Genomic DNA, 26,506 nt, shown 5'->3' with positions numbered 1-26,506 from the left:
ACGGGATTCTGAGACTAAAGAAGCTAAATGGAATTGTTAATTTGTTCATGTATATGTATTATCTTTAATCTAATGGGTAAATGTCTTTCAAATTGCTGTCAATTAAAATACTGCCAGTAACATCAAGAGCAGAAACGAGCGTAAGTATCCCTGTACCTTGTGGTTAGTTACTGTTGATGAGGAGGGATTTCTTTGCTCTTTCCTTGTTTGTGTCTGAGGCCTACACTGATATGCCCCAGGGAGTGCACAAACACATGATGATGCTGCAGTTGTTTGTGCGCTATTGTATGGAGACAGATTTCATAACTGATGTCAGCTCAGTGGGTTTGTGAAAGCACTTCACAAACCTGTGTGGACGTGGACACAGACTCCATGCTATTGTAGCCTATAAATTTATGTTTCAAACTCTGTGAAAACATTTGAAACAAACTGCACACTTTAGTTTTGGCTATAATGGGTGGTGCAGGGGCAAAACACTTGCAAACCACTGCTGAGACCCAGACTCTTTTTCATCTGTTCCTGGCAGTACTCTGTGGAGGTCTTTTGTTCCACTGAACATGTCTGGGAGGAATCAGGAATGGGAGTCTCCAGTTTTTGACATCCACTGGTTGTACAGTTTCTTATATGGGATGAAGTAGAGATACATACAGAGTTACATTCCCCTTACACAGCCCTCCTTAGTGAAGCTCCTGATCGACAGGTACGTATATCATGTGCATCAATGGAAGCACTTATCCGTCTGCACACGCTCCACAACAAGACCTGGAACTGGGAATTCCAAACTGGTGAGAAAAGGTTGGAATAAGAGTGACTTTATGGATGGATGGATGGATGGATGGATGGATAGATAGATAGATAGATAGATAGATAGATAGATAGATAGATAGATAGATAGATAGATAGATAGATAGATAGATAGATAGATAGATAGATAGATAGATAGATAGAAAACAGCATTTGAACACGATGTTCATGACAATAAGTTCAATTAGAGACAGGAAAAAGGAATTTGAATTTGTCTGGGTTGATTCTACTGTGATGGAAGGGCTGCGAAAGATGTGGACACATTGGAAAATGTTCACTATCACATATAGGCTAAAGTTAATTTAGGCTATATGACTGGTTTGTTGTCCTCGTTTGGAATAATTCTGTATTTTTTTTTGAAGAAAACATACATTTTCCATAAAACACACCCCGAGAGAGAGAGAGAGAGAGAGAGATGACTTGCACATCAATGCAGATTTCGTATTTTATGACTTTTATTTGTTTGATTGCTGAATGAACAATACCATATGTCCAGATTCATGAATCTCTTTGATGTAGCTGTGAAAGAGTGATGCAGTTTGTCACAGCTGACTGGAAAGTCTGCAATCTTTTTGATAGCCACAAGGGGGCGCAACCACATCAGACTATCTTGTCCTTTCAGACTGAAACATGGGCTTGCAGTATATCATATGTCACAGTCTACTGCAGACGGTGCACATTTGTATTGTATTACAGACTCTGTTCAGTTAGCTGTGGAAAACCTGCAACATTCCTTTAGAGCCCTCTGAGCTGCAGTTAATGATCTTACACATGATTTGGATGCACAGAAAACTGAGTTTACGTCATTCTTGGTGGCAAAAACATTCATACTTCCACTGTACAAGGATCTAACAATGAAAGAGTTACATAATATAAATACCTCAGTATTTGGATAGACGACAAACTCACATTCAAATATCATATAATCTTGTAAACAAATTACAACAAAAAAAGTCTTTGTTTTTTTCTGTAGAAATAGAATGAAACTTTGCTTCGTAGGAAAAAAATTCATGAAGCTGTTTTTCTCTCTGTTATGGATTATGGTGATGTGATTTATAGGCATGCCTCTGCCTCAACTCTTAAGCCCTTGGATGCTGTTTATCATTCTGCTCTTAGGTTTATTACTGGTGATGTTTATAGCACTCATCATTGCACCTTAAATGAACAAGTTTGGTGGATGTCTGTTTGGTAGAGACGTGAATGGCATACAGTATGTATTTGTTTACCTATAAGGCCCTTACTGGGAAGTGTCCATGTTATATCACAGCTATGCTTGATTGATCCTCAGGACTGTATCAAACTCAGACTGGCCTTCACTCGAGTTTGTTGATTTGCTTTTAGTTTCTGTGCCCTGACGACCTGGAACTCTTTACAAAGCACCCTAAAATGAATACTGGCATGAATGAATAAGATGAATAAAAGCACAAAATCAGCTTCTGCGTCTACCTCTTTAAATTGATTTTTTGGGGAGTCTTGTATCTTTTTTGAACTATACTTATGTTCTCTTATTTAGTATCTTTTAATATGTTGTATCTTTTGAGCCATTTCTAACTTACTCGACATCATCATAAAAGAGGACCTGTCCTCATTGATTTTTCAAGTGTGAATAAAGACAGTAATAATATGTAAACATTCATTTACACATACAGATGATCAGTGAGTCATCATTTCTGTTATTTCTGCTACCATTCCCTCCATACATGAAGGGGAGACACTGCACACATAACCCTCACTCACCAAATCTTCACTCAGAGAAGAACAGGGGAAGGTCATTCATGTGTGGACTGTTTATTATTGATTACTGAGACTGTGAGAGACAAAGAAAGAAACAGTACACAAACACTGGTCATACTGTCAGAGATGTATGTAAGTACATGACACACCTTGTATTATCTCTCTAGCATACAGTACACCCTCATGCTTGACTCATCCACAATATTTCCACCAGCATGTGCCCTCTTGGAGGCAGTAAAGAAATAGTAGTTCTATTCCTAGTGCTTGAGTGGGATTAATGTAATGAGGATTTCTCCACCAGTGGTTCTTGCCTTCATTACAACCTAACGCTGGCTGTGGCGTGGGAGTGAGATGGAATGGGGATGTTTAATGGCTCCAGGATAGATAAATAAATAAATAAATACAATAAATAATAACTGAAAGGAACATAAAAGGTTGCTCAAAAACAACAATTAAAGTGGCAGTGTCTTATTGAACCTGTTACCCTAATAACATGTCCAAAAGTTGGCCTTTTGTAGTCAAGGTTGAAACAAGCCCAGTTCTTATATTGGTCCCTAGTTACATTTTTTTTATATATATATAATTTAGAATGTGTTATTAATGGTGTGATTTGGTTATTTTGTTTTGTTATGTTAAGTGAATTTTCTGAAAGGCAGGCAATAACTCCTCGCCTCTGGATTGTCAAATTAATTAAGCTAGAATCACTACCTGACAAGAAGCTCATACTACTTTATATTTGTTGGAATGTTTTGCATGGCTGAATACAAACCACATTCAACAACTATTTCTGTTAATGATCACTGCAACAGTCAATCAGATGTCATGTCATGTCATGGCCACATGAAGTCGCAACTTGGTACACTGTGGTATTTTACACATGTTCTGTATTTCAGCCGGCAGCTTGGACTAGATAGAAAGGAGGTCATTAGATGGAACAGATATAATGGTCAGCTATTTCAAGACCTTTAAATGGGACTGATCACTAATGCACAGAACCCAGACCTCAAAAAGGTCAGCCACTGCCCATTTTCTAAAAACCAACATGTCACTGTCCCTTCAAACACACCAATTAACATCAAGGAAATCTCAGGCTGTTCTATTAATAGCAGGACTTGGATTTCAATGTGGGGCTCTGTTGAAAAGCTCATGGCTGATCTGGTGCCATTCAGGCTGTTGGAGTGCCTAGTGGAGTGTCTGGAAATGGGTGTCAGTCCCTTTCCTCTTTGAGATGAATCTCTCAGGCACATTGAGTCAGTGTTTAGCCAGTATCCTCTGGACTTTAGTTTGTCCGCTCTTGGTTACATGTGTATGTGTAGTAGCATATGGGTAAGATCATGCATAATTGTAACCATCAGAGGTAATGACTACACCTAACAAGTCTTTGGAAAGCTTTTTTGAAGTCTTCATTAAAGATGGTGTAGATGAGGGGGTTGATCAACGAGTTGAGGTAACCCAACCATGTCAGAAAGTCAGCCATCTCCACCGAAGTACTGCAAGAACCGCAGGTGTTGACGATCACCTCCTTGACAAAAAACGGCAACCAGCAGATGACAAAGGCCCCTATGATCAACCCCAGCGTGGATGCTGCTTTGCGTTCCCGTGAGCCTGAGATCCGCGGTCCTTGGTAAAACTGGCTCCGACGTGACTCGCTGCGTGACTCGTGCCGACGCTTCTTGCACTGGAAAGCCTTTACGGATACACGCACCCGTTCACGTGGAGGTTCCTCAGTTGAGGGTTCAGAGAAAGACTTTTCCGGTGGGCTTATGGGCTCTGGACTTCGAGGGCCCCCATCAACGTCGCCATCTCCAGCAGGGTAGGACGACGGGATCATGCTCCCATTGGTCATACATGAGTGACGGCTAGCCCGGCTGGCCTCCCTGCGCATATAGAGGGTCTGAGCGGCGCGGTAGATTTTGTAGTAGAGGATGAGGATGAGCAGCAGGGGGATGTAAAATGCTCCAAGTGTGGAGTACAAGGTAAAGGCCAAGTGATTGTGGATGATGATACAATGGTCTTCCATCTCTGCTTCCTCGCTGTAGTGCCGCCACAGTAGAGGAGGAAGTGAGATGAGAATGGACAAGAGCCACACCACTGCCACCATGGCCCCAGCCCTGGCCCCTGTGCGTTTACGAGAGTACTCCACCGCATCAGTAATGGCCCTGTAACGGTCGATGGCGATTGCAGCAAGGTGCAAGATGGAGCATGTGCAACAGGTGATGTCCACGCTTAACCAGATGGTACACACCACCTGGCCCATGATCCAGGTCTCTTTTTGGATGTACATGATACTGAAGGGCATGACCAGCACAGCCACCAGCAGGTCGGTCACTGCTAACGAGCAGATGAGGTAGTTGGCTGGGTGGTGCAACTTGCGGGTGACTGCAATCGCTGTGATCACCAGGCAGTTGAAGAACGTAGTCAGGATAGCCACTACAGAGAGGGTCACCGTGAGCAGGACCTTGCTGGAAGGGAGTTTGGTGGTGTCCAGTGAGTCATTACCACTGCTGCATGAGGCAAACACCCCTTCGGTGCAATTGGGGAAATCCATTCTAAAAGAAAGTTGAACATTAAACATAAAAGGAGCTTAGCAACATTTTTTTTTCCAGAAATCCTTTTCAGAAGAAAACAAATAATTTGCGGTGAAAATTCTTTTGTGATTGTTGTGCATATTATTTATTGTTACTCACTGTGGTTACAATCTGGCTTGGAATCAAATCAGTCAGTTAGCATTTTAGGCTACAAAATTCCCTTGTTGCAAGAATTATACTCTATACTTCGCCTTCTTCTTGTCCTTTCAAGCCTTCATAGCCAATGATTTTGCTCTATGCATGTCATACGTAAAACACTGGATGAAACAAAAGTTTTCAGTTTTCCAGAGTGTGTTCAAGGTCTTGCCCGCAGACGTTTCCCAAAACTCTAAATGTAAAAATCTAGGAATCCAACCTGTCTAAGCTCTATTGCGTTGCATCCAGTTGGGTCAGTGTGCAGCAGACAGTCTGCTCTGATCTGTCCGGCCTGCTCGCTCTGCCATCACATCACCTCTGTCACTCATCAATACCTGAGAGAGAGAGAGAGAGAGAGAGAGAGAGAGAGAGAGAGAAAGAGAGGGGGGGGGCGAAGGAGAGAAATTATGAGACAGAGAAAGAGAGAGGAATAGGGTGGGACGGAGACTAAAAAGTGAAAAAGATGCACTCAAAAGCAACAAAGTAGAGCCAAGGACGAGTACACCTCCACAACAGTAAAAATCCCTGCAAATGCACTGAATGATTTTTCAGAAGCTAATGCTTGCGTGGCTGTTTGAGGAGCTGATCAATTGAGTGTTCACCAATGCAACTTCTGTTCTTCCCACCGGGGCCAGGAGCACAGCACATTGGTTTGGTTATTAATATGATTATCCTGACTTCTTTTTATTCCAACCTTTTCAAACTCAATAAGATCAAAATTTGGTGGATCGTCGTTTCGGAATTATCGTCATGAACATACGTCCATTTACATCATCAGACAGAAATATTCTGTGTTGGTTGCTTCAATCCAAAAAAAAAAAAAATCGTTCTTTCACATTGGTCAACTCTAAATTTACCACCAGCCACTACGATCAAATCGACACGCTCAGGTGTGACCGTCACTGCAGCTCTCCTTCACTCTCCGCATTGCTCAGTATCCTGAAGACATGAGTGGGAACTGTTGCTATAGAAACACAAGAAGTACAGTACTTTAACTTAATGCGGTGATGGAGCAGAAGCAGCCAAACTCTGACTGTCGGGTCTCTGCTGAGACTGTTCGATTCCCCGGCGGTGGGCTCGCGGGTGGGTGGGTGAGTGAGCAGGGCGAAGAGGCGACATGACAACTGAATGAGATAAGAGATTTCAGTTCACTTAACCCTAACACATGGCAAAGTGCCCGCTAATGTAATTTACCATGAAAACTTCCAAAGCCCCTCTTGACAGGGTTCTACAGAGACAAAAAAGAGTTTTTACTGGTGGGTCAAAGCTTCCCCCGACTGGCACGATACCCTTTTCTAAAAAGCTCTATGAAAGTGGTGAGTTGTGAGGTATTTTTCATCACCGTTCCCACATTATGCAGTATAAATGTAGGTGAAATTCACAAAGGGCAGTGCAGAGGCATATGATGAGCATTGTTTCACTACTTCATTCAAGGTGTGGGCACTGACCATATCTTAGCCAGACTGAGTCACCTAGACGCTTGGTGTGATAGTTTGTTTAAAAGAACAACACATTTCTGTATTTATAAAGCATGCTGAAACGAAGAACCCTTTGGATTATTGGAGAACCATAGCAGTGTGTTTACAAGTTTTATTTCTTTAACTACAAATTATGTTTACTTCGTGTTTTTTCTGGACACTCAGTTTGTTGGAGATAAAACCCTTGTTTGCTTTCCCAGCTCACTGTTAACAGTGCCAGACCTAGTGTTCAAAACAGCAGCTCTGGCCTGTTAGCAAAGGTTTTCAAATTGATTTTCGGGCTCGGCACAAGAAAATTACTTCCTAAAGTGAAGTTTCACCACACACTTTAATAAAGCTCTTTGCTGAGAAGAGTCGGGTACAGTTTGTTAAGCTGCATTGGCTGCAAAAAATAAATGCAAAAATACAAATGGTTTCACAGCTATTCCAGAACAAATTGCTTTGCTACCGTGAAGTGGACCAATGGAGAGTATTTGTTTCTGTATACCTGTGATTTGAGACTTTAAGGAAAATGAAATTGCCTTCTCTGTGTTACGACACATTTATACACTCCTTCCCATTTACCCTTGAATGAATTTGGAAGAAAACATGACAGTACTTAATATGCAGATTACTTTTTGCAAGATAGATGATAATTACTGCTGCAATTCAGTTGTGCTCTATGCCATTGCACTGATGTATTTTCAGCTGTGCATCAGAAAATAATTATTTTTTTCAGTGCGTGTGCACAAATGTATATTTAGATTGGGCGCATTGGGGTGTGTTTTTTCCGCATGCATGTATGCAGTGATTGACGGTATGCGTTAACAGTGCCAGCCTGTCATTATGTGCAACAAAGAAATCATCTGCTTTTGTCGTGAACTGTTCTAAAACACAGGCTTTCTGTTCAAGGCCATCTGAGGATAAGCTTCTGTGAGCTGGAGTGAATCTTCTTTATTCAGAATAAAACCCACTGCCCTTGCATGAATTCTGCAAGCAGGGAAAACAGCTTCATTCACTGACTGATAGCAACATTGTTTAAAAATTATACAGTAACTTTCAAGTTTGTTTTCTATGGTGTTGCTACATTATTTTCTTCATTAATTACCTACTCATTATGAATACAGCGATAAGAGATAATGACCAGCACGCTCTGATACCGTTCAGTAATTTTTAATAGGCTGCATGAATTGCAAAATTGGTAGAATTATTCAGCAAAGAAATACTGCATGATGATGGTGCTGCAATTTACAACTAACAGACTCGGGTGGTGCAGATAACACGGAGGGCTGACAAAACAGAAACATGTTAAAAACATTTTCCCAACATTCAGCGATGTAGATGCAGAGATTAGCTGAATCCACCCTCAAGCAGTGTCTCTCGCTCACAGCTCAAACACATATGCAAATGTGAAAGCACCCTTAGACCGGCTCACCTACAGTATACTGTATCCACACACATGCGAACGCCAACTTCACTCACACTTCACTCTCTCTCCTCTTACAAGAACAGGGAAGCTGCATCTGTCACGTGGAGTACAATCTCTGAGACACAAACAGTTTGGCCCAGGCAAGGAGACCGGGCTGCCAAGTGTTGTTGTGAAGGAGGAGAGTTGTGAAAAAGCTGATAGTGTGACTGACAGCTCTGGAAAGATGCAAAATAGATGACTAACTGCAGCACCATAAGAGGTCACAGCGACTCTCATTCATTTGCCGATCTATCTGTCTGTTTATCTATTTTCATCAGCTGTATCTATCTAATTTGGTGGTGGAGGTAAATGACAGAGATGGCCAGCAGAAATACCGCAGGGCTCCCTGGAAGGTGGTGAAACGCTGTTTGTTTTCTCTTGAAATTAACGAGGAAAGGAAATGTCATACATAAATGAAAGTGAAGATTAATTCTACCGTTCTGGGACAGAAAAGAACACTGGATTACATTACGGTCATGACAAAGTAACATTATGAACTGCTTTTTCGTGGAACGGTAATTGCAGGGGATGACATGAATAAGTAAAGGGCTCATGTAGGGCTGACTACTTGCACTAAACATCACCGTAATATTCCAATGTTCTTTTTTTTTCTTTCAACTCTTATTAATTTTTAATCCCATTTTGACAGATGAGAGCACTCACAAGAAAATGTAGCTCCATATCAAGGATTAATTTTTTTTTTTCAAAGTGACTAGTATAGTGAATAAAATTCAATATATCCTCTACTTGCTAATGTGTGCTTACTTTTTAGTGACTCACACTCACTGACCTGCATTTCACAAATGGGCAATATCATTCCCATTAACCTGAGTGGACTAAATCACTGTCAGGTCCACTTTGCAGCTGTCACTGTTCTCGCTCATTGACCTGTGTCCTCGTTTCAAGCTTGACTGGATCACTTCATGCGTGTCACAGTTGGGGTTTCACCGCACCAGCGGGTGCGCACCACGTCACCGTCAGCTCTCGCTACCTGCTGCATGCAGATAGAAGTATTAGCTGGTGAGAAGCCCCCCGGGGGCTGAATTTGAGGCAACTGGTTCAAATGCTTACCAGATTCAAATGGGGCAAAGGTGGTGCATCTTTTGTTTGTTTGCTTTTTTCCATTCAGTACGCTTAGCTACAGGAGTCCAGCATATACAGGTGTGAAGTAGGTGATAATGGGTGACATAAAGTGGATGGCTCGCTCGTTGAAATAATCGCTGGATTTGTCCACAAAAAAGGATTAGGTTTGTTATTTTAATGCTCTCAGTGTTGTGTTTGAGTTGTGTTAACCAGCTTTAATTGCTATAAATGATGCACAACTTCAAATGTTTTCATATTTAACTGTTTTGTCTACAGTGTTGCATTCAGTGATATCCAATGATGTGCTTTGAAGACACATCATCAAACACACATTTTGTGGTGCACTGCGTACAAGTGTTAGCCTACTGCGCCTAACGGGAGGTCTGTATGTCTATTTCTTGTTGCTCTTGTGCAGTTGGTTTATGTGCCCCGACACTCAACCTCAGACTTGAAAGAATTTTAAAGATGGAAGCTCCCTGGAATTTAATGCAGTACAGACTCAAACTTCACTCTTGTGTCCTTATGTGCCAAGGCTGATATATGCATTCATACATTACAGTAACTTGATCTGACTAATTTGAATGAAGCCATCCGAGGCAGCCATTACAAATATCCACTCTATGAATGACTTGCTTCAGGAAAGTCGGTGATATGTGGCGATACAGTTTATGTGCAACAACTAATCTTGCGAAAAGGCTCTGCTGCTGACAGATGCATGAGTATGGAAGGAAAGAAGGTAAAAAGTTAATTTACAGAAGAGGATGGAAATGCATATTATTTTGAGCTTATGTCTCCTAAAGACATGAATTGTACCATCAAGGTGAGTCCAGGCCAGAATCACCTGTCCACAGCAAGCAAGCTTGACAAAGCACCCTGTCAGAGCACTTGCATGCAGACACAGAACACAATGGCAGAATTGAACCTAAAATTGAGAATGCCCCAGTCAAACAGGCTGAGATTAGTTTTAGCCGAGTTGTGCAGCAGTAACACAGGGAAAGCTGAAAAGGTTTCTATCAGGCTCTAAAGAAGAGGTAATGTTTCATTGTCGAGAGTACAATCATCGTCTGAACAACACAAATGCGAACTCAGGCTTGGCACGACTTCTGCAAAGCAATGCGAAGTGAAGGCATTGATTTCCTCATTCAGTAATGAGTACAGTGTTCTCATTACAACTTCATAGTAATAATTTTAAAGTAACAGCAGCTCATACTGTGATTTCACCGGCGGGCATTAATACTGAAGCATGTGGTTCGGCAAATAGATCAGGTGAAAAAGCTCTCTGATTAGACATTCTCCATAATTACAGGAAAAAGCATCTGCTCAGGCCTTTATCTACAGTGAACAGTGAATTAGAGAGATTCTCCAACCAGCGTGTGTATTTGGATCCACATCAACAATACAGGTTTAATGTGACTACAGCAATAAATGCCAAAATAAGTCTGAACTTATTGAGTCTGAGTTTAAAATTAACGGGCATATTGTTAGTAGTGTCTGTCACCAACGGTTTCTTTCACACTTTCGGAAGGCATTCCCTTTCAACTGATTGAGGCCCTTTGAAGGCAGAATGACTGGTGGTATGTTTGATCCGCGGTCGTGACTTTGAAAGCGCTGCACCAAAGCACGCTGTCATTAAACATGCTGATTCACTGTTTACTTTGATTAATGCCCCTACAGGATTTTAACTTTTTCTTTTCTATGGCAGAAGGCAATACACAAAAAGATCTTCCAATCAAAACAATCACAGGGCAGACATTAATACTGTTCTGTGTTCTCCTACTTTCTATGTTGCAAACCATCAACCATTGCTAAAAATAGGTGATTGACTCCTTTCCTAATGCCAGTAGATGAGTTTGCCTTTTCTTTCTGGTGTGTCATGTTTGATGTTACACGCTCGCTGGTGAACAGAGAACATTAGAAAGCAGCAGGGAAGGCAGAGACAACGTTACGGCAGTTGCTTTTTTATGTCTTTTACTTCTCTCTCTCTTTCAACGCTCCAACATTGTTCAATCACGAATGATGTTGGAGCATTTTAAGTTTCCTGCCTTTTTATGTGCCGACCTCCAGAACTTCAACATATTGCCATATTAGCGTGTCCACCCAGGTGTCATGTTTCCATCACTGCTGATGGGAGCTGCAGCCGATAAATACCCACAACTTCTGCAGAATCATCGAATGAATGCTGATTGTGCTGTTTCCCACTGTGAACAAAAGTCAGATGTTATAGTGGGTGTTTTGTCCAGTTTGAAAGAGACTGCACGCCATCAAACATCCTGACGACACAACAGCCCAGCTCCACCAATCATCTCTGTGTCCTCATCCAAATCACCAGGTTGCAGCTGAATAGTCTTTTTTGCTTAGTAAGGTCCCTGACTGAGTGATACGAGCGGGTCAGACTCTAAAATACTAAGAAAAGGTGCATCAATGCTTCCTTTAGCATAGGGTACAATGGACCATGATTAACCAAGGGAGATAATGCCGTCATACAATTCCTTGCAGCAGCATAGTTTAAAGTGAGGCCCATTCAACATCCACTGTGGCATAATTGCACAGCCTAGAGTAAGTGCAGTTAGATTCTCTCAGTGTGTCTCAGCTGTCTTTTCCGAAGTCCTTCACATCTTTCCTTGACCTCAAGATGTTTTCTTCCGGGTAAAGGAAAAGTTTGAGAAAAAAACGAAGGTTGGAAGTTTTATTTTTTTACTCTTCGACCACAGTCCACAGTTACTAAGGGAAACAGCTGTGCGTAGGCTTCTATTGACTTCTGTTGCCATCCAGGTTTAATTAAGATTAATGGGGACCTATCGGGTCTGGTTGAAAGCAGATTTTGTCGACTCAATCTAACAAGGACTTAAAAAAGACATTTTGGTTGTCTGTAAACAGGGTTGTAAAAATATTTGGATTTTCTTAGGCTGCATACTTCATTTCAGAGCACTGCTCGCTTTGTTTCGTCAAGTCACTTTTAATTTAGTATTGCTTTGTTTCTCTTCTCCATATTGCCTTTAGTAGTCTGTTAAAACTTTTTGTTTTTGTTTACTATATTTGTGCATTCAAAGAACAGGGTCTCTTTTAAGAGTCTTCTCAATGTGTTCAACTATTTTTTTATTATGTGAATACATGATAGCAGACAGTGCATGTTTACCAGGTGACCTCACCTACAGTGACAGCATATCACCCACCTCTCAGCCAAAAATCCAGTGCAGATACATCCTCATTGTGCTTGTGCACATGACTTAGCTGATAATTAGTTGTAGTGATTGTGCCTATGAAACTGCTAATGGCAAAATCATGGCTGTGAAAACACTTAATAAAAGTTGCTCTAAATAAATCAAAATGAACTCTGGAATTTAAGTGCTTTATAAACATATTTTACAATATATTAGCACATTAATTTTTACTCTGCTTGCTCGTACTGCTTGAAACAGTATGGTTTGTTGTTTATTTAATAGAGGCCCACGTAGATTTTCATGATTCATACTCCTTTAAAAAGTGTTTTAACAACAGGCAGTTAATTACAGAAACGTAGACTTTGGTTATTAATTGCTGTGAGCTGCTGAAGTCGGAGCATGAATCTATTTGCAGATCCATAACTGCAAAGTGCGCAGCTTTGGCAGAACCCAGAAGAGGTGAATGTACCATACATAGTTTTGCCTCCATCGCATGATGAAGCTAGGGGGTATACATGATTTACAGTACAACTGGAATCAAATCCAGACACTAAATATGGTAAATCATATGGATGTGACAGGAGATAATAGATCTCTCTGGGAATGGCTGCATATATTATATTATTACTGACAGCCTCTAAACTGAATGTAATTTGGAGATAAAAAATGTTGGTTGTCAGAAAGATGCAGCTGGAATCTGACATATGATCCGTGCCATTTACTTCAAAGAAATGTTTGCAAACTGCCAGGAAAGAGCAGAAGTTGTCGTCTCAAATAACCAAATAAGGGTTAAAGAGCCTCATGATATTTTGAGTTAATGAGAGCATTTATTTAAATATTTAACATAGCCGGTGTGCAGTTTGATGTTCAGTAATTAACAGTGTGATACCCAAATGTTACAGCTGTTAGGATCACTAATCACGCCGCTAAAAGGGATCGTCTTCATGAATTAAAATTGTAACTCCCCCGAAGGAGAAGCAAGGTTGGGAAAACTCTGAAGAAAATCTCAGCAGCCAAAAGTATTAAATGTGCAAATTGTTTGCCTCTCTGAATTGCATGGCCCCCGAACACTGAGAAACATCAGCACAAGCTGCAAGACACACCGCAGCCACACATCACCAGCTAATAAAGTTGTTTTGGCTAATGTGTTGGCAAAATATGCTCATGTGCCCATTATCATTCATTTGGAGTTCTAATGACTGAGGTGTGATGATTATTTTTGTTACAGGACTTCAAACAGAGTATCTGGGTCTTCAGCTTGCCAGAGGCTCGAATTTGTTCACCAGCTAGTTGCTAACTTTTCTGTCGGCTGTTCAGTGCTGAGCTGGTAGCGTACCGTGGGAGTTTAAGCCTGTCTTCACATACAAGTATTCTACGATATGTGTGCAGTGGATTTTGGTTTTATCTGCAAAATGTTCACTGTCAGTGGTATTTCATTTGTTTCCCTACAAGCAATTTTATGGCTTAGATGAGTCAAAGTGCTTATGGTCTTGGTTAAATATTGAACTTATCGCCAACTGGAAACGCTAGAACTGGCAAATGACTTCACCCAAAACTAAGATCTCTCCCAAACGTCAAGTGTTCTGTTGCTGAAAGCTAACAACAGTCCTATGTTTTCCCTGGACTTCTGTGTTGTAAATGGGCATCACAGATTGGATTATAGAGGAAGTGCATGCGGCTCATAGTGGAAGTTGTTAGAAATTGTGTAGCATGTCATGAAATTGTTTTCTACTGTCAGTTATACCCCTCATACATACAGTATGTTCACAAGTTGAGGTGCATTTAAAATAACACATATATAATTGAATATGATATAATAGGTATTTGATAGCAAATTTTGCCTGTTTGTCTTTAACAGCTGTATATGACAGGAGGAAGAGGAGGGAAACTGAGAAAGCTAATAAGAAAAAAAAAGGCCATAAAATCTCATGTGGCTCAATTGGATCAGGTTAAAAGGGTTAGGGTTAGATTTAGATGAAAAGTCTATTAAAAACAATGAGAAAACTGCTGGAAACAATCTGAAAACCCCCCCTTTGGCCATTCACATGAGCATCTCACACGGTGTCAGGTTTCAATATTGGATCATGGGTTTTGGAGGATGAACGTAAATGAATGACTGAGCACTGAACCTAAACCTCCGTACACCTCTGTGTTTCTAGCCATGTCTATTTCATTGCATTTTGGCACATTTGCATCATGGAAAGTCAGCCTGCTTTGGCTGCTGGTAGTTCCTGTTCACACCGTGTGGACAGCAGTCACCTGGATTACTCTGATACTGAAGTCTGGCGATGGAGGGCTGAATATTACTGCAATTTTTGATGTTTTTTACATCTGTTCTGAGCACATTGTGCATGTCTGAATAATCTGTTCTGTAATCTGTGTACTGATTTCAGCACTCTGAGAGACCATGTTCACATCACACTGATCATCATAGTTAATATCTCAAATACTCATTAATGCAGCTTTAAGTTTATACTGTATGCATTAGTGTGTTGGGATTCACATCTAGCGCAAAGCATCACTAAGTTTGTACAACTACCCCCACTGTACTCTCATTAAGATTGACAAACTGTGGATTTACACAATCATGTGTGATGGGTGTAAAACAATTGTCCAACTGTCACTCAAACACATATTTAAATGCACATACTTATATTTAGGCGTGGGTGTATGGAAAGAGCGGGTTGAGTATCACTACTAAACATTTTGCTTCATTTAAAAACACTTATGCATTATGTGAAAACAACATAAATAACCTCCCAACACACACACAAACACAGACACACACAATTAGCCAAAATACATTAATTTAATTTAAGTGCGCTCATGCATAGTTCCTCAAGACAGCAAGAGCTAATATCCTCTGTCAGTGTTCACTTATTTCCACGAGAGTTACCCTGTAACGAGGGCGCCTTAGTGTAAATGGAGTGGGTGGAGGCAACGAAGCAAATGGCTAAACTGATGGGAGGTCCATGTGAAAAAACACTGTTGATGAGGAAATATAACTTTCATTGTCCTATAATTGCATGTCCTTTTATCTCACTACTACAGTCTTGTGTTTCATACCCGCATCAAGCAAACAGCAGCGCTGCAAGAAAGATGATCTGAATTTAAATGTCTCCTTAATTAAAAAGGTTGCTGTTCAGCACTGTAGTCTGGTGCCTCAGATGTAAGGTTGTCCTTGAATGAATCAACAGGAAAAGTTAAGGGTTCGTTTGGAAATGGACCCATCTTTTCAGTAAATCTCCTTGTAGATGTTTGGTGCAGAGCAAGGTTATACTGACAGAGGTCACACTCTGACTCTGGTATGAAATGTTTTAATTAAAGTGATGTTGGAAAATGTACTTCTGCAGGATAAGATCCTGACGATAAAAAAGAAAATAAGCAGTTTCTTGGCACATTTTCTGATTGTTCTGGGTGGATCTGTGTGTGTGAGAGAAGTGGAATGCAAAGGGTTTGTCGCTCTGCAGCATGTATTAGCAACATGTTCATGGAAAAAATGATAAAACCTTCAGAAAAGGTAAATTAAATTACGGAATTCTCTTTTGATATGCTGCTGACTCATGCTGCATGCACTCCACTGTTGGAAACAGATGAGTGATTAAAACCTGCAAGGTGACAGAAAAGGCATTGAGTGCAGCAGCCTGCAGGTTCAGAACTGAAATATGCCTGAGAATGACAAAGCTGCAGGGGATGAATACATCACAAATTACCAATTGACTTATCAGGTGTTGAGATTACCAGCTTTCAAGTCTAATTTTTCTGCAGGTATTACATCCAGGAACAGACCCCCATCCATTCGCCTTTCCTCAGCTCACCACTGGCAGCTGATACTATACACTGAAAACGTATACTGTAGAAGAGAAGTCATGGTCAGGCAGAGGGGCTCAGTCATTATCATCAGTCCCAAAAAGAAAAGCTTGAAATAAGACCTGTCAACCCATTCACACTCCCAACTTGTCACATTCGTCAAGACCCCTCTGCATCACTTTTTAAGGCGACACTGAAGAGTCTCTGCATGTGATGGGTTGGGAGTGAGAACGCGTTGAGACGAGCTTAATACAGGGTGATTCTGCAGGCTTCTCCCAATTTAGGAGAAATATCACTGTTTCAGAATAAGGGCCTGAAAATATATACACTATGATGCATTAATATGTATTGCTTGTTTTTTCTCCTTAAAATTCAGCTCTACCACTCTCTAACATCATGAATTCATGTATTTAATGCATTAACCATTTTCATTTCTCGTTTATGAAGTTTCACTTCATAGGATTCTGTTCATACTGAAATATTCTGATCAGACATCAACATTAAACGTGACACAGGCAGAGTAAAAAAATACAGTAAGAGAACGGAAGATTTTAAATTCACATTACTGCAGTGTAAGACACAAGCCAAAGAGGTGAGATGAGAGAGAGAGTACTCAATAAAATGCTAAATAACACACGAGTGTACTTAAAATAATCAGTTCAGACTTGAATGGGTCACTAAAATGTTAGTAACCTGAAGTGAGGTTACTATACCTCGCAACAGCTTTTAATATTAATGCAATTCAGTGAATGAGTACATCAATGAGTCATCTCAGAAATCCCATTTTTTAACAAGTGAATAAAATGTACCTGCTGGCTAAAATGCATTTTATGCAGTTTAGCATTTGCATATATACATCCTCTTATCCTCACACTGAAACACTCATTCAACTTTTATGCAACATAACCTGGTTTTTTTTTCCATCCGTACGATAATGACAATTGGATTTTCATTGAGGGAAGACAAATGGTAGACTGCTGTTGAAAAGCAGCAGAGAGTATTGACTATTGATTGGTTCAGTGCATAAGGATGCAACTCTGGTTCTGCGCTGTGCATCAGTCTACATATCATGTAGTCTGCACTGCATGAGGCTGTATGTCCTGGCCCATGACACCCCCCCCCTCAAATACACAAACCGTCCGGCCGTGCTGATCATGACTTTTGTATGTTTTTAAAAAAACAGGTTATCAGGTAGCACACCTTTTACTGTGTCTTTGGGGGTAAAGAAAACATACAGCTTGTTGCAACCCCGTATCCAAAAAAGTTGGGACACTGTAAAATGAAAATAGAAACAGAATGTGGGGATTTGCAAAGCACTGACACCCCGTATTTAATTGAACTTGGTCCCTTTCCTCTTTGCATGGCAGAGTTTCAGCTTCATTTGTGGCTGCAGTGATGAACTGTGTTCACAGACGACGGGGTTTGGAAGAGTTCTGAGCTCACGCAGTGATGTCCACTGCAGAATCACGTCTGTTTTCAAAGCAGTGCCGTCTGAGGGACGGAAGATCACAGCCAGCCAATACTGGCCCTGCCCGTTGTGTACAGAGATTTCTTCAGATTCTCTGAATCTTTTAATGTCATTCTATACTGCAGACAATGCAATCTCCAAATCCCCAAATCAATGCTACGTTGAGAAACATTATTCTTAATTTGTTGCCAGCACAGTCTGTCACATCTTTCCTTCAGAAACACTCGGCCTCTCTGGGAGGCTCCTCTTCTACCCAATCATGTTACTCACCTGTTGCCAGTTAACCCAATTAACTGAGATAGGCCACCAGCTGTTTCCTTTTAGCCTTTCATGACTTTTCCAGTCTTTTGTTGCCACCGTTCCAACTTTTTTGCTGGCAGCAAATTCTAAATGAGGATATCATTTTCAAAAACAATGAAATTTCTCTGTTTCAACATTTATGACTTTGTGCTATTTTCAGTTTAATATAGGGTTTCAGTGTTTTGCAAATCATCACATTCTCTTTCTATTCTAACTGTTTTTGAAAACAGGGTTGTACATTTTACATCCCTGCCATTTATTTTACTTCACTAAAGTGTTTATATGTATTAAATTCTACTTTGGTGAGTGTTAGTGAAAGTTATTTCTGGGCTTCCACTGTCCAAATCTTGCTGAAACATGGAAAAACATGGGAGACTATTTCATAATACTGCGTCATTATGATTTAAGCCTATTACAGATTCCCCTGAAATGCTTGTGGCATGATTAGTTTACTTGTAAATAACACAAAGAGGAAGTCAGTTAATGGATGCTTCTTGCAAATTCAACATTGACCAGCCCAACCCAAACCAAATTTCCTCAAGCTCCCAAAACATTATGGCAATTCTCATTAAGGCGCCACTTGTTCTCCAATCTAATGCTTTCTAATGCCTAATCTGTTGTATCCATGAACTCGACCCAAACCAAACCTTCATTAGTTTGGATTGGATTTTATGTTGATGATGTTTTAGTTAGAGGAGTTTTATATATTCCAGTTTAAACCAGCCATTGAAACTGGATTTTTTGTTGTAGTTAATCAGCAGATGTGTAACATAAATTGGCAACAACATGTTATTCAATGCTGTGTATCATGAAAATTGTCTTGCCATTACAAACCGACCAGAACAACATCCAGAGGATTTGGTATCGAGCCAGACCACTTCTTTGTCACATGCTCATATTGACATCAAGCTGAGGATATTTCTGTAAGAGTGTGGCTCCTTTCCAGTATAGATTAAGAGAGTAAAAAGCTAAAGGGATACACTGATAGGATGTACTTTGCCAGAAAACCAGACAACTCTTTAGGGAAGATGGAGGTATCCAATCTCCATCTGTATCATGCGTCCCTCAAAACACACAACATACAAACTTATTGTGTGTTTTGTTCGTATTTATAAAGGCTCTTTGGGGGAGAAAGAGTAATAAGTCCATACAACTTACAGTTAGCATGACCTAAACATAAAGTCCCATACAAATACTCAAGCAAACATTATCCTGCCTGTATCTACAACCCTCCCACACATGCAAAGTTAACAGCTTTGAAAGTAACTGCAATGAGCCGCTGAGGTCACTGCAAATTCTCATGAGATGAGTAATGGACAAGTGCTGCACAACCAGATACGTTTTCTCAAACACTTTTACACGTGTGAATCAGTCGAGACACTAAAACTGGACGCATCGCCTTTGCAGCATCAGATCGAGTGCTGCTCATTTGTGAAGCGGTCGATGAAGAACTCCTGTACTGACACGCAACTCGTGTGCCAGTCCCCAGCCGAAACCGAGCTGAAATGGAAGTACAAGCAGAGTTAATAATCCGGAGTTGTTCTTAACTTGAGCTGCAGAGAGCCGCTGGGGAAACTTCTGTGAAATCTGTATTCAAAACTGTTGCCATTTTTAATAGAAGAGCACTGAACTCCTGTTTGGAGTGCATCACTTACATTTCCTAACATTCAAGGCCGGACTAGCTGCAACGTGCCTCTGAGTCCTCGATCCTAAACTCACCTAGCAATAACCTGAAAAATTAGCTTCAATCTTTGACACCCGTTCAGAAAATAAATGTTTTGTATTGTGGAAATGGAGCCACTTAACACAAAAGTCGCAAATATGAATTCATCAAAGTCACACAAAGAGGGAATAATCTACCTTTTAGTCTTTCTCTGAAACAGCTCTGAGATTTCTGAGGAAAAAATGACAGTTTGTGTTGAATAATCAAAGAGTGGGAATACCAAGCTCCAGCTTTCATAGATGTCAAGTTTGTGATAATGGCAGAAGCTCTGAGATGAGTCCTTTGTGCGAATCCTATTTTAATGGCTATTTTACATAAAGGCATACGCTGCATGTAGGCAGAGTGAGCGATGTACATTGCCCTGCTGCTAATTCTATTCTGACAAATTGATTTTTTTTCCCCATAGCAACTCAGCTTTAAGGATGCTGATGTTGGTTAGTCAGTCAGCAGAAGTGTGCATCCACTCTGTACCTACATTTAGAAAAAACAACTGGTGTATCTATTAGCGGCTCTCGGTATCCACAGGCTGCTTAATGCTTGTCGTTTGATTCTGGTGGTGATCTGTTATTAATAGATCTATCAGAACTTGACAGATGGGAAAGCAATTGAAGAATATTAATATGGGAGCAAGACATCCGCTCCACTGTTTGTTCCTGTTAGCAGCTTGAACGTCTTGTTAATCACATGGTGTTAAATTGGACATCAATGGACTGTTATGGCACTGAGACATGGGTTGTATCAGTAAAGAGATAAAATCTCCTTATCTTTTAAGAGAAGCATCCTGTTGATGAACTGGAAAGAGACAAACAACAACGACAGCATCGGTCATTTCAGCCTCAAAATGACACATATTGACATTCAGATGACAAAGCCCTCTAACAGGACAAGCTATGACAGGAGCAAAGGAAGAAGTCAGGTCATTAAATAACCATCAACCATGACAAAGCACTTATCTTAGTGCCAAAACCAGGATTTTTCCATAAACCCAACAAAGTTGTTGGAGGACTTGTTGACCGCTAATGTTCGACTTTACGAGCTGATGAGCAGCAACTGAATGCACCTTCAGTTTTGGTGACGATAGACCCGTAGTTACCGAGCAGGCTGGCTGCAGAACCATGATAGAGACAGTGTGCATGACAAGGGGGGAAATATGGAGCAGAACAAAATAAAATGAATCTGATTCACTAGACACAAATCACAGACAAGATTGCTGTGATGCCGGCGAGACTCAGCGGCCCATGCACACTACAAAAAATAAACCCGTTTCGCAAGTGTTTTTCACTCACAAATCGCAGATACATTAGCAAATCCTACAGGGCTCTGACATACTCCTGCATGGTCCTTAAGTACAGTTTTTCTTTTTTGTTTTTTGGTGAAACAAGATTGCATGTTGTGCATTTGGTGAAATGGGCGACCAGGTAAGCAAGAACGCAGAAAGTACAGAATACAGGAAGCCTTTGGGACTAAATACTGTCAGTTTGCAAATTTAACGGTGGATATACACAGCTGCATGAAGGAGGCTTCAAGTTTATTTATTTATTTTGTTCATATTCCGAAGGGGAGGCATGACAGACGGGGTTTGGGAACTGGTCTGGACTGCTTTCTTTGGGAAGAATGCAAAGGTTCCCCCTGACCTTCAGGTCTCCAATAGACTCTTCTTTACACCTGATACACCTGAGCGCCTGGGTCGGGCGATACATAAAAATTTCAAAACTGGCCACCGTCTGCCCAACAACCTGCAACTGCCAATATATTCGTGCAAGCAGGCGTGAGTGTGGCTGACACGCAGCTCTCTCTCGTTCTCAAAATAAAATGATAGAAATGGATGGATGGATATAAATAACCATATTGTCTTGTCTCTGTTCCACCTCCAACTTTGGATTTTAAGCCCCACTACTAGAGGCTGTAAGATGAGTACAGTATTTTGCTCATTCCATCCAACACTCCTGTTTTGTGAAATGTAACGGACATTGCAGCCTCTCGGCACCACTAACGGGGCTTTAGGCTTTTACTCTTGTTCCATTAGGAGCCAATTTACTGTAAGGGGCCATAGGGAGAGAACATCTCTCGTACAGGGGACATTCTATTAGATGTGGCCGGTTGATGGATGGAGTCGTCAATTCCACTTTGGTCCCTAAAGGTTATTCAGAGTTCAGTTATTCACCTATACAAAGTTTGTTATTGTATAATAAATCCCAACATTAATTTCTCCTAACAAGACAACAGCGAGTAAATAGGTGCTCCCTCATCTGTCTTTTATTCGGTCGCTGTGCGCGCTCACATCACACAGACACACAAACAAACAAAAATCCCAATGGTCGCGCTGGTACGTTTGCTCTATGCTGTCTTGGTTTTGAAGACCTCTCAAATGTATTCAAAGCTCCATGAAAAAACAATGAGAGCTGTCTTGCATTTGCATACTTTGGCGGCTAATGTTGGCATAAGAACCTCTAATTTGAATTCTCATCTGTCATGGACTGCTGACAATTAATTAAACATTGATTCCTGAAGGCTGTGGGCCTTTTTAGGTAGCTGAGAAGCATTTATGGAGCTCCTTTGACAAAAGGCAGTGCTTGCAGACACATGAGGGAAACAGAGAGCTCAAAAAGGCCCACTGTCATCGTCTGACACGAATAGGTAAGATGTAACCGGACAGATTGTGATTGAGGTTCTTGCCTCACCTGATATGTCAGTAAAAATCTGTCCATCAGATGTCTGTTTGGGCTTTGTCAGTAGCCAAGGGAAAATAGAAAGACAGGAAGAGCCAACTTATTTAAAAGCTGCATGAGCCAAGATTGTTATGAAACGTACTCCTCTCATCAATCAAATTAACGTGGTGGGATCGTATGAGCCGCACAAACTGCATCTGTCCTTATCAAATTATGTTATGAGGTAAAGACAGCTCTCTCACAGGAAAGGACAGAGTGAAGTATGAGAGCAAACATCAGGAAACAAACATTTAAAAATGATTTTATATTATCGATGGCATTAAAAGATAGCAGTTGGAGATGCACGTAAACAGAAACAGTGAGCCGAATTAAACTGTTGAGCCGTGTATGTTGTCCATGCTTGAGCCATATAAACTAGACATATCATAAACCTTTTAACATTTAAACAAAGTGTTATTGCAGATCAGTACACTTTCAGCTTGCCACTGAGATGCACCAGGCTATAAACAAAACACATTCAACCCAAGCACATTATAAACAGAGGGGAAACACTAATTAAATATCATTGTAAAAAGACGCAACAATGTCTTCTACACCTTCAACCCGGCACATCTGTGTGCCACTTGGCTGTCACAGGTCATAATTTACTAGTTTGTGAAATATTCATAGCATAATGTGAGAGCACAGGTGATTCAGTGGGAGCACAGAGCTTTTCTCTCTTATCCCTTTGGCATATGAGTAAAAGCATACTGTGTAAAGTTCACTGAAATCACCTCTCAGGATTTCTCTAATTTTCTGCCACAGCTCTCACTTTTGGGGTCAAGGATGCACAAATGCTGATGTCATATGCAGATTTACATCGAGTTGTCAGGATGCTTTTATCTTTTCTCACCTGGACTCTCGTAATGCACTCTGGGAGAATTAGTGGAGTGGAGGAGAGCTTTTGTGTATGCTTGACATGTGTTTCTGTTTTTACTGTTGCACCCTTGATATTTTATTTTTTCCGTTTGCTGTTGCTCAATTGTCGTTTATTCTCGTCTTCCAGATTTTGATTGGCATTGTTTCTCCTTCCTTTTGCCTCTATTTTTATTACTCGTACTGTAAAGCACTTTTTAGCCTTTTAGAGTAATATGTAAATAAAGATTATTATTACTATTAAAGCTGTGAAGAAACCGCAGTGCAGCAAACTTCCCTCTATAAAATGAACGCTAATATTGTTTCTTTGCAATTGGCTGACATCAAATGTGTCAGCTGAAGAGATATTAAGGTGTAATCATACCCTGCAGGGAATAATGTGCTTGCAGAAGCAAGTAAGAGCACAAGCAAAGAAAAAAATCAAGAACATTTGAATACAAATAAGAATGAGGCACTCGGTGCATTTACCATAATGCATCCAACAGTTACTGGTGCATGTATGTACTCTCATCATGTCCCCAATGTGTCTTGAATATAAATGATCAGAACTGGCATCAATATTGATGTCTCCACTGAGGTTATGTGTAGCTACCGTCTCATATTAAACCTAAAAGAATTATCTTAAAGAATTCCACTCAAACGAAATAAAAGGACCAGAGGTATCAGATCGGTGCTCAGTATCGGTCGGTCACCTGAGTTCCAGTATCAGCTTCAGAATCGGTTGAGAAAAAATGGGATTGGTGCATCCCCACATAAAAGCCCTCTTGGCAGTTTACTACAAGATGAGCTGCAGTGAATGGTCGCTCCTCTATGGCCTCATATCATCAGCAGCCACAACGTGTCCTTGGTTTGACTCTGCTACTCATCACTGGGGTCCGTTATTTTTCCTTCCAAGATAACTAAGTACCGTCAGTAAATGTGCCTCCACGGCCAAAAGGAGCCCGGCACGGACCTTCTTCAATATTTCAAGTTATGAAATGAAAGGGTCCTCAATAGTGTCCTCTGCCACGAGGAAATTGTTGGCTTCATATTTGCATAAATTAAAGGACTCACTCAACAGCTGGGACTTTGCAGCGTGGCTACGCTTGGACCAGCCCAGTGTCCTGGGAGTTATACTTGTGTATAAATAAAGGGTGTGGAGTTTGGGGTGCTGGGTGAGTGTGTCCAGCTTTCATGCAGAAGATCAGAGTTCGCATTCTGTCACAGACCTGCAATTTGTATTAACTATACCCACGATCTTTCCAGAGGCTGCACCTTAAATTGTTGTTGCATAACCATAACCATATTTGATTTGCCATACTCATGGGGGTTTTCCTGAACCTCAAACATACTATAGCTGCAATGAGCACATGCATTCATGAATTCTTGAAATATGTTGCCAATGGACATCAAATAAAGGTCAAGTCAATATGGGGTTTTGCAAAATCGACCAATGCGCTCTCATCTGGCAGTAGGTTGCATGGACACACAGATTCACACAATTAGACAAGTGCACATGCACCGTCCTGAGAATGTGCACGATAAAGCCTGCAAGTCATTCACTCCTGTGATTCCCTCACTGTCTCTTTATCGCACCAACCCAGTCCGACAGTAAATGAATCCTGCACAGATGCTGCAACACAGACACACTCCCTTCACATTCAGTGCTCGGCCTTTTTCATATTATTTCTACTACACACACACACACACACACACACACACACACACACACCCTCCTTGATCACACTTCAAATCATGCCGTACGTTTGAGCTTCCCTGGGTTGATCCCAGGAAGGACCTGCTGCTGGTCAAAGAACCATTTAATTGCAGCAAGACAGATTCCCAGGTGATTTCCAGCGGGGTTTTGGAGGGCTCATTGCTGACTTTTAATTAATTCTACACCAGATGTGAAGTTCATTTTGAGCAGATACAGTAGGTGGACACACAGGACATTCTCAAACACACATGCAACCACTAGAGAGCCTTTGCTCATAGAGAAGAAGAGGAATCTCCTCATCATCGCTCCCTCTTGGAATCCAGATCTGGTAAACAGTCAGTCAATACAAACATGGGGGCTATTTTACATCATTAGTATATTCATAATTTATATATGTATTTGTTCTCACTAATTAAAATCTTCCTCTGATTATCACGTGCAGTAATTAGTGTCTTCTCTGAGGGGGGAAACAGTAGAGTAAGATATTTATTGGATTCAACTCCACAGACACATTCATAGATGTTTCAGAGAGATACAGATGCACAGATGCATTCTGTTGAAGTCTATGGGATCATCCAGCCCTGACTTTAACGTATTATATTAAAATAGTTATGCTCAGCACAAAGGTGGAGGCAAAGTGGGCGCTCTGCTCAGGCTTGTAAATCTCCACAGACAACGTTGATGAATGCAATATTTAAAAGCCAATTAAGATGACAGCAGCATCATTATGTCATATCAATTAAACCCAATGTACACATATCACACATAGCGCCTGTCTTGAAACTACTTCCCAAATTCGGTCCATTAATTCACAAACTGCTTGACAGCCTGTCTCTCAATAAATGTCCAACCTGGAAAAATATGAACTCACCCGGCTTCCGTTGCAGAGATTAAACGGCAGAAGGAACCAAGCAGTGGCAGAAGAATATTACATTCCCTATTAGTGTCCATTCACTGCTCGGCGACGTTCACGCCGACACCCGTTTACTGTGTCGAGGCAGGGGGAGGCGCGCACACGGGAGCGCGCTTCTTGGCCATAGACGGAGCTCAGAGAGGTGCGTCAGTAAGGAGGAGGTGTGAAGACAAGATAAGAGTAATAACAGCCCTCCAGAAAGCCAGGCTAATGAGGAGACGAGCGTTTTCTCTAAGTCAATATGACATTTTCTGTAGGCTAATACTTTATCAGATAAAACACACAGGTCGCATATGTGTCTGTGGTTCACTGTGACCTTATTCTAATCTCACTATATGTGATTCATACAGCCTAATAAGGGATCCCATACGGTGGTAAAAAAAGAGGATATCTAGTACAGTTTGATATCTATGGAGTCACCCAGATATTGAACAAACTTTGAACTACTGAAAACTTATCATTTTAAAGCTGCTTATGTTTCAATCAAATGCATGTGAATTCTTTTCCCTTTTCCGCAATAAGTTCTCATGCTTTTACGACCCTGTTTTACTCCATACGCATTTGCCGTATTTAAAAACCAAA

General features: G+C 40.9%; 1 protein-coding gene across 1 annotated transcript; it reads right to left on the bottom strand.

Moving 5' to 3' along the window:
• Nucleotides 1-1,238: 1,238 nt before the first annotated feature.
• Nucleotides 1,239-26,034, bottom strand: htr1fa (5-hydroxytryptamine (serotonin) receptor 1Fa). The gene is made up of 3 exons (XM_070976789.1): nucleotides 25,883-26,034; nucleotides 5,482-5,596; nucleotides 1,239-5,087 (listed from the first exon to the last, which is right to left on the bottom strand). The coding sequence occupies exon 3, from the start codon at nucleotides 5,084-5,086 to the stop codon at nucleotides 3,890-3,892; it is 1,197 nt and encodes a 398-aa protein (XP_070832890.1). The 5' UTR covers nucleotide 5,087; nucleotides 5,482-5,596; nucleotides 25,883-26,034; the 3' UTR covers nucleotides 1,239-3,889.
• Nucleotides 26,035-26,506: the final 472 nt, after the last annotated feature.

The sequence above is a fragment of the Chaetodon trifascialis genome, chromosome 12, assembly GCF_039877785.1.
Source record: "Chaetodon trifascialis isolate fChaTrf1 chromosome 12, fChaTrf1.hap1, whole genome shotgun sequence".
In the NCBI taxonomy this organism is placed as follows: domain Eukaryota; kingdom Metazoa; phylum Chordata; class Actinopteri; order Chaetodontiformes; family Chaetodontidae; genus Chaetodon; species Chaetodon trifascialis.
The sequence above is the reverse complement of the archived record's forward strand: the minus strand, read 5'-3'. Positions and strand labels throughout refer to the sequence as shown.